This window comes from Danio rerio, chromosome 13, assembly GCF_049306965.1.
Source record: "Danio rerio strain Tuebingen ecotype United States chromosome 13, GRCz12tu, whole genome shotgun sequence".
Classification (NCBI taxonomy): domain Eukaryota; kingdom Metazoa; phylum Chordata; class Actinopteri; order Cypriniformes; family Danionidae; genus Danio; species Danio rerio.
This window is the reverse complement of record NC_133188.1, coordinates 40,219,357-40,229,066: the sequence shown is the minus strand read 5'-3', so window position 1 is coordinate 40,229,066 and position 9,710 is coordinate 40,219,357. Positions and strand designations below refer to the sequence as shown.

General features: G+C 32.5%; 1 protein-coding gene across 29 annotated transcripts in view; it reads left to right on the top strand.

Annotated features, from left to right (window-relative positions):
* The first annotated feature begins 1,394 nt into the window (after positions 1–1,394).
* The window catches only part of map4k5 (mitogen-activated protein kinase kinase kinase kinase 5), a 55,918-nt gene continuing 47,602 nt past the window's right edge, over positions 1,395–9,710 (top strand). For 17 of the 29 annotated variants that reach the window (XR_012388442.1, XR_012388440.1, XR_012388439.1 and 14 more), the window contains exons 1-2: positions 1,478–1,655; positions 2,364–2,545. Coding sequence is in view for 22 of the 29 variants with exons in the window: in XM_068224932.1 (XP_068081033.1) it covers positions 2,438–2,545 (108 nt within the window). In the remaining 7 variants the exon portion in view is untranslated. 29 annotated transcript variants of the gene reach the window in all.

Sequence of the window (9,710 nt, the reverse complement as noted above, 5' to 3'; positions counted from 1 at the left end):
TTAAGAGGAACACATGTACCTTTGAGATATGAACATGGACCGTTTAGGTACACGTTTGTACCTTTTGAAAAGGTACCACCCCAGTGACAGCTCACGTACCTTTATTTCTGAGAGTGTGTGTACCTCCTGTAGTAAACAGTTAAGGAAAAAAATATTTGCTTTTTTACCTGAATGCTTTTGATTGTGAACATTATTGTACAAGCACATATGATTCCCAGCCAAGAAACTTACTGTCATAACTGAAACATAAAAGTCTCTACAGTTTATGTAATGTCAACAATAGCCAGTGTTTTGAAACCCTGTGAACTTTGATTAACTGCATGTACCTTGTGAAGTGAAAACAAGTGTTATTCTTTTACAGAATCATTTCATATCAAGTCATATTTCCAGTGTTTTGGTAAAGTTAGTGTGTGCAGAGAAAGATGTGTTTTATTTTTACTATTTCCTAAATGATGTTTTACAGAGCAAGAAAATTTTCACAGTATGTCTGATAATATTTTTTTTCTTCTGGACAAAGTATTTTTTTAAATAGTTTTATTTCGGCTAGAATAAAAGCAGTTTTTAATTTTTTGAACATCATTTTAGGGTCAAAATTATTACCCCCTTTAAGCTGTATTTTTTTTCGATAGCCTACAGAACAAACCATCATTATACAATAACTTACCTAATTACCCTAACCTGCCTAGTTAACCTAATTAACCTAGTAAAGCCTTTAAGCTGTATAGAAGTGTCCTGAAAAATATCTAGTAAAATATTATTTACTGGCATCATGGCAAAGATATTAAAAAAATCAGTTATTAGAAATGAGTTATTAAAACTATTATTTTTAAAAATGTGTTAAAAAAATCTCTAACAGAAATTGAGAAAAAAATTAACGGGGACTAATAATTCATGGGGGCTAAAAATTCTGACTTGAACTGTATGTCTCTAAGAATATCCAGCAGATGGCGCTACAGGTATGTTGTAAAATAAATGAATAAACAAATAAATAAATAAATATACAAATAAAAATAGGGAAAATGTTTAAAAGTTAAATAAAGCAAAAGTTAAAGAAGGGCCATGTGTTTTAATTTACTAAAAAAAAGTTTAGGTTTACCTGCGGTTTTCATGCTCTGGTTTAAACTTTAAATTAAAATAAAATGAATAAACATTAAAAATATAATAAAAACGCACAGATAACATTGGTATATTTATTTGTCATTATTTGTTTTGCACTATAACTACTGACAGTAACTATTGTCTAGTAAGCTTAAGGCAACTAATACATCAGTACAATATCACTATTATATCCCAGGCAAATAATGCACCATGAAACAGAGTGAATTAAAGCGAAAGAGATTTTTCTGTAATGCTTTAACATTCTTTTAAACATCAGATTTGTTTAATTTCTTTCAGTGGACGTGCGTATGAGTGTGCATGTGTGTGTGTGTTTTCTGTACGTGTGTGCGAATGTGTGTCTTGCTGTCTGTCTGCGTGTGTGTGTGTGTGTGCGGGTTCTGATCTGGCTGAAGTTTGCTCTTGTCTCTGTTCCTGTTTGGATGATTATTTCGACGCATAATGAACTCCAGCAGTTAGGAAACCGTCTATATCTTCTCGAGTTCAGAAGACAAAGATTAATCGCACAAATGGTGAAGTTTACCTCAAAGTTTTTGAATGTAAGTGATTTATGTCGTGTTGCAGTTTGACGCTGTTTATAGCATTAGCGTTAGCATCGGATGAACTTAAGCAAATCACAATTAAAAGTACCCGCAAACCGAATGGACCAAAAGTAACGTAAAGATGGATTGTGCTTTTTGAACGTCTTTGTTCTTGTATATTTTGTCTGTAAAATGTAGTTTAAAGGTTAAGTGATTATGTGAGATTAGTTAGCAGAAGTTAGCTGAGTTAGCCTCTCACACGGAGATTCAGAGAGAAAATGAACTTTCAGTAAGTTAAGTTGTCCATTTTACTAAAAAAGAGAAAGTTTGTTTTAACATAACACACTTTTCTGACAGTTGGCACTTCTTGACATCCGTCAATAGTTTTGTCGTGACAATAAAAAACATCTCAACATTTTCCTGTTACTTAAAATAAGTTCTATTGAAATAAATATGCACACATTAAAACTAAACCCATTAATACCAGCATTAATGATCGAATATATATTAGACAGTTTAAAAACTTTCATTTAAAAGTCTTTTATTTACTTATTAATTGATTGATTGATTGATTTGTCCATGTTTAGCCTCTGCAATATCACACCTAGGATGAAATGTCAATCGAAACGCCTTGTCTGTCTATCAGATCTTCAGTCTGTCTGGTCTGACTTAATAAAGTGTGCTGTTATTAATCACATGATGTTCTGTTTTTTTTTTTCTTTTCAGGACAATGTGGACTACAGGTCTGTTGTAAAACTGAATCTGGGTCATTAAAGTAGTAAATCCTCCAGTCCGACAGCATGGATCCGCTGGCCCGGTCCGGAGGGGAGATTCAGCGCAGAAACCCACAGCATGACTTTGAGCTGATCCAGAGAGTTGGCAGTGGAACATATGGAGACGTGTATAAGGTAACTGAACAGTTTCAGACCCTCATCTCCACTTTAGCAGCAATATATACATGCATACATGCTTGCATATATAGTGTCAACATTTGAAGTAGGGCTGCACAGTATGTCGTTTCAGCCTCAACACCGCGATGAGTGCATCTGTAATAGTCCCATCGCAAAGATATGCAATGTTGAATCTGACCATGAGCTTCAGAATTGTATCTAAGCACTGTATATATAAGCAAATTTCTATGATTTTTTTCTTACTTAGAATTTTTGTCTGGTTCTAGTCCATTTATCTACATTTCAAAGTGAAAACAAGATTATTTTACTTACTCCACTGGTATAGTTTTAATTTTTTTAGGGAAAAACTTAAATTTCACATTTTTTCTGATAGTAAAAACTAAATATATTTACTTGCTCTTGGACTAGAAACAGGACAAAGTAAGAAAAGCATTTTTTGATTAAATTTCTGTACCTGAATACTGTTAGACTCCCCCAAAAAACTATCAAATTGAGCTATTCAAACTATCTGTTGAAACTGTATGCATATTGCAATGTTTATCACAGAAAATGTAAATATGGCAATATCAGATTTTTCAGATATCGTGCAGCCCTACTTTAAAGGGTATCAAAAAGTTTTTCAAAAATGTCCTAAATAAACTCTGGGCCTTATAGAATATTACCAGGACAACTTTGATGAAAGGATTTGATATACATCAAATGTTGACTAATAGGGATGCTCCGATCAGGATTTTTGCAGCCAATACTGAGTACCGATTCCTTGTCAGGGTGAACAGCCGATACAGAGTACCAATTCTGATCCTTCAAGCTTTATAATGTATAAAGCACACTTTCCCTCTAAGTATGATACTTAAGTGGAGATCTCTCCTTACCTAAGAAAATAAATTAAGGATGCTGCATATAATACCTTAAACATGTCTCTTGTAACCATTTAGGCCAAAATGTCATGTCATAGCCAAAAGTAGCTTTACAGAAAACATTTGATAGCACAGATTAAAAATAGTAAGAAAAATGACTAACAAAGCAATTTGGAAACCACATGTCTCAATCAGGAAAAAGTCTGGAGCGCATATTTGATGCATAAGAAGTTAAAATGCACACCTATAAATTGATTACTTCACTACTAAAAGGAAATAGGCCTATAAGCTACTGTTTATTGCAGTAAGTAAAGTAATCTTGCAATATTGTCTAAAACACAGAATCTTCTGTTCTTATATGTAAAAAGGCCTAAATACATACAAGGTCATTCAAATATTTTGCTCATCTCCAACTAACACAAACACTACGGAACAAACGCAATCGGTTCATGAGATCGGCCAGATTAGCAAGTACCAATCGAGTCATTACATGTCATTATCGCCCGATACTAGTCTCCGGCCAATAGATAAGGGCATCCGTATTGACTATATAAAAATACATACATGGTTTCCACTATACACTATACATTTATTTCTCCATGGCTGGCTCATTTAAAACATTCAGTTGTTGTTGTTGTTTTTTTTAATAGCGGGTTATAATTGCACCAAAACTTATTAAAAGGAAAGGAATTATAACAGCACAAACTTTTCTGTAACCGTAGTAGTGCTGTGTGTTATCCGTTTAACCCTTTAAGGTTACATGCTGACTGACTGACTGATGTGTGAGGCCAGCAAACATGACGTAGCTTTCAGTTAAGATGAACAGTTTCCATAATTATACTTTATAATAAAAAATAAAAATAAACTTTATAAAGGTATATGGCTCTGCATACAATGACTTTATATTGCTGGAGTTAATAGCTGTTTCACTTTACTTCAGGACGCATTAATGCCATTCTGTAGGTCTATTGAAGACATTTATAAATATTCCTAGCAAATCTAATAACTGTTGACATACTTGCTACATAAACGCACCAAATCGCACTTCAGCAGCATTTATTTAAGAGCTGAGAAGAAAATCCTTGAGGAAACACTGCATACATACATGTTTATGTGTATGTATTTATGTATGTAATAAAAGTTTGTATTTTTCTATTAATTGTCTTTAGTTTTAGCCGGTTACAGTTTGTGAATATGATTATGTGCTTGAAGTATTTTCTTGTTGAGTTTCATCAAGAGTAAACAGCTTTAGGCTCTTCCATTATTTACATTTAAGGGCTGTTGACATCAGCAGTGCCCGGGGAAAAATAATTAATGCATTTATTTATTAATATTTTCATTTTTTAATGATTTGGTAAAGCCACAAATTCTTAGTCACAGCCAAGTACTCGGTTTTTCATCATCATCATTCCTGACCTGTATCGTGGAGATGAGTTTTCTGCATAGATTGAAGCTTTGAATGTAAAGAGATTCATTCCTGACCATGCATTATCACAGCGTGTGTTCATTTACTGCCTTTCCAAACCCCCAAGAGAAAAAAGGCCATATAAGGTCAGAAAATGGGCCAGTAGCAGCTCTTGTGAGAAGAACAAGCTTTTCAGTTTATTAATGACACATGTGGTTGAAAGTTTCCTTAAAAAGGTTTGTTAGATCTCTGCTAAGCATTGATAATTAACTCAAACACTGCTGTTTTATGTTGTGTTTTTTAGAGGTAAAACAAGTAAAGCTTATAAGGAACCATCTGGAAACCAAATATCAGGTGATGCAGTTAGTGGCAGGTATCACATTATTATTGCTCATACCTGTCTAGCACATTTGAATAAACCAATAATCCTTTGGATATAACTTTACAGCACCATTTGTTCTGTAAATGTATGATACCTCTAATCATGTTTGCTAATATGAATTTGTACATATCATTTTTTCACCTGTTTAATCCAGACTGTCAGACCTTTTTCCACCCTGCTTATGCCAGACAAAACAGTGAATGTTGTTCACACTGTGTGCGTTATTCTAAATGCAGCTAAATAAGCATTTTATTCTGATTTAAAAGCTTACAGTAATAATATATAGTTTTACTACAAAATGCTGTGGAACTAAATATTTTGAGAATGGAAAGACATTTGGGATTTCTTGTGTTGAATTGTAAGTCATGCTCAAGATCAGATAAAAATAAAAACATATTTGGTCTCATGGAAACTTTGATCGTTGATTTATTAACATGTGTTTGTCTTGAGTCTGAGAGTGCAACATGAGTGTTTAATTTTGTAATTTGGAGACTACACACAAACACAGAGAGAGAGAGACACACACACTGTCCCCCAGGAATTTGGATGTAGCCAGCGGTCTGGAAGTGCTTGGAAATCTGGTGAATGTTGTAGTTTCCATTCATTCAGCAGTGCAGGAGTGTGTGTGGGGATCTGCGTATTACATTCACGCTTCTGTTATTGTTAGGTGGACACACTTCCTGGCTGGGTGTGTGATGATCTGAGGATCTGCATTGATCTCACAGACTACATTAGGGTGCTAAGATGACAGTTTACCGTAATATAATACTGAATAGTATGTATATGTGTGTGTGTGTATATATATATATATATATAGATATGTGTGTATATAATTTATATTTATTGTTTTCTCTATTTGATGCTTTTTTTATGTTATTTCTATTTTAACCAATACCATTTATATACCATGTATATGTATGTATATGTATATATATATGTATATATATATATATATATATATATATATATATATATATATATATATATATATATATATATATATAATTTGTGTGTGTGTGTATATATATATATATATATATATATATATATATATATATATAATTTGTGTATGTGTGTGTGTGTGTGTGTGTGTGTGTGTGTGTGTGTGTGTATATATATATATATATATATATATATATATATAATTTATATTTTTTGTTTTCTCTATTTGATGCTTTTTTTATGTTATTTCTATTTTAACCAATACCATTGTTTTTATTCGCATATCAGTATTGGTATAATTAGTAGATTAATAATTAGTAGATTTTTTAAGTGTATTTAAGTAATAAATTCAAAGACAAAAATTTTGATAATATAGGGTAAAAATTTGTTATTTCATAGATTCTTATGATTTAATAGTAATTCATAGCAAGCAATGTGATTTTTTTTATTAACTAATGACAAAATGTTTTGAGTGATTTGTTGAAATGAAAAGTTTAAATTAATATAAATAATTACATTTTTCACTTTTTTTTTTTTTACATATTATGTTTTCCATTATTATCAGCATAAAAATCCTCTCAAATATACAGTATATCAATTATAGTATATAGTTTGGGAATAGTATTCTGCACCAACTATCACAGTTTAAACTTGTATTAAGGTTATTTTACAATATGCTTGCTGGTTCATGTCTATGGACACTGTAGTTTGGCCTGTTATGTTGGAAATAATAATATTTGGTTATCTGGTTATGTTAACTGGTTGCAGCAATTCTGCTACTGTGTGCTTTACAATACAGTAAAGATAACCCAGAGCACTCTCACATCTATATTAGTTCACTTTAGTGGTGTTATCAATGGACTGCTGCATAGAGGACGCTTAGTGGTACCTGTGGTGTAGAGCGTATCTCACTGAGGCCATATACCGCTTTCTTTTAAACACTCACTTTTATCTTTCAGATGCCGACATCATCTTCTTTCTCATGCACACCAAACAGACAAAATTATATATAGGCTGATAATCTCGCTTGAGTCCTAAGATAAACACTTTTTATGCACTGCTCAATTGCACCTGTAAACGTTATGGCCAGCCACAGGGTTCACTGCCAACCTTGAAATGTCTGTAATGCGTAGGTTTTGTAAATATGTGAATGGCGAGCTTGCTCATTGTGAGTGTTATCTTTATAATATTAGCATTGTATGGTTATACACTGATGTACAGTAATAATAAAAAACACTAGTGGAAAAGACAAGTAAATTCACTGATCCTCAAGTGTCAGAAGCCTAAAGTTTTATAAGATGCAGTTAATAGATTGATATTCAGAGAGATAAGCCCGTTGATAAGAAATGTACTAATCAAAATGTAGCTTTAAAAATTGTAAAATAACAGTGTAACATTACACCATGCCTCAACATGACAGGAACAACACAGAATACAAGTATCAGTGAAATCACTTTTGAAACATTATTTTTGTCTGCTGATGGATGATAAAAATGCTAACACCCAATCAAAACAAAAGTAACTTGAGTTGCGTAATTTTACTTTTTTAAGTAACGAGTAAAGTAACGCATTACTTTAAAAAATTAGGTAATATTTTAGTTAATTTTCATAAGATGTAATGCGAGTTACATTTTAGTTTAATTAATGAGCTTTTTAAAAATAAATTGCCGATTTGAAATGAACGTTGTCACATTGAATCACGCATGCAATAAGATAATGCAGGAACAGACAGAAATGATGATGGCAGAGCCTTACATTTCTGTGATGGAAGTATTCTCATTATTTTAAACATATGGAAGAAAAGGAAAAAAAACATTTGAATGGACAATGATTTTACTGTTTAATAAGACAAAAATAGCAAACGCATTGCTTTAAACTTTCATTAATCTATGTATTGCATGTATAGCTCTGGCGTCAGGAAGTTCTTCAATGATAACATTATCCTACATAACTTTTTTCTGTGTTTGTTTAAAGGTAAATGATGGTTGTAAAGTGTCTTGTTAACTTCTCTATTTAAAAAAAGAAAAATACCCTGCAAGTTCTGAAAGAGATTAAGCCTCAGCCAGGTCAGAAGAAGTAATGAAAAAGTAATTCAAAAGTAACGTAATGCATTTCTTACCATAAAAAGTAACCAAGTATCACAACTACTTTTTTTTTTGTTTGTAACTCAAAAAAATATTGCAATGCATTACTTTCTAAAGTAACTGTCCCCAACACTAAAAGAGCTTAAGTAGGGCTACATGATTAATCAGAAAAAGATCATGATCTTGATTTGGCCCTTCACACGATTTTAATACAGCATCTCTGCAATTCAGCCAATTATATTTTTAGGTTCAGGAATAAAGCATAAAGGCAGCAGTCGTACAAGTCTTCACATTGTTTTATATACATTGCTCAGCAACATGGACGCCTCCAAATGACGTTCAAGGAGTCAGCATATTGAATTTATTAGGTATAATTGAAAAAAAATGTTATTTCTACCTCCATATAATGTCCCATTCGTGATCGCGTAATCGTGTGAGCTGACCATTAGCTGTGTGTTTACCACAGAGAGAACGTGTGCGCCGTGAACGATGTCTACTTTGGAGAACAGAACCTGCATACTAGGCTGTGAATGACAGCTAATAAAGTTGTAAATAGCCTTCAGTTAGTGCACAGAGCCATTGATTGAAATCTGCGCTGGAAGTATAATTTGCATGTATGTTTTTTTTCTCACAGTGACGGCAACCATGACACGCTCATGAGTGCACTCTGCAGTAAAAGTTAAACCGAAAGTGCGTATTTTAGATTTTGGTGGGGTTTTTTTTATAGCGAACACCGTGTTGTGCATGATAATAAATGTTTACTGGGTCAGTTTAACTAGCTACACTAGCCTATAAAATGTTGAATATAATGCAAGAGGGAATCTAATGATGACAAATGTCTCATTTACCAGTGGAAAAAAATTGTCAAATAATGTTGTCAATGATAGATTACAAGCATATGTCTCAAAATAATTTAGCTTCAGAATTGTGTATAATAGTTCACTCTATCTGATCACTTTACTGTTCATTAATGACCAGGGCAAATTTAAAGTCTATTCAAGTCTACACCCTTCCAAGTCTAAACTAAATTTTAGCATTTTAACCAACAGTAAACCCACACATAGACCTAAATATTATTAGTGCTGTTTTACCATATGTTTGAGAATAACAATAATAAAAGCCTATTCATATTAACCTTTATTTTACATCTACAAAATCGTGAGAAAATCATGATCCTTATTTTAACCCAAAAAAAAGAAGGAAATCGTGATTCTCATTTTAGCCAGAATCGTGCAGCCATAAGCTCAAGTACAGATGACTAATCAGCAGTTTTCTGTTAATAAATAGAACAGGATCATATCCTGCTGTGCTTGCTAATAGAGAGATCTTTATTGTACCTTGTGAACTGGGTTAAAAATGAAACATTTATATTTACTTACTGATACAGGCCAGGGTGTCCGCAGGATCTTAAGTATTAAAATTTGATTAATCAATTTAGAGAAATTTAAGGCCATTAAAAATATTAAAATGTCTTCAATGCTTCACCTGAACC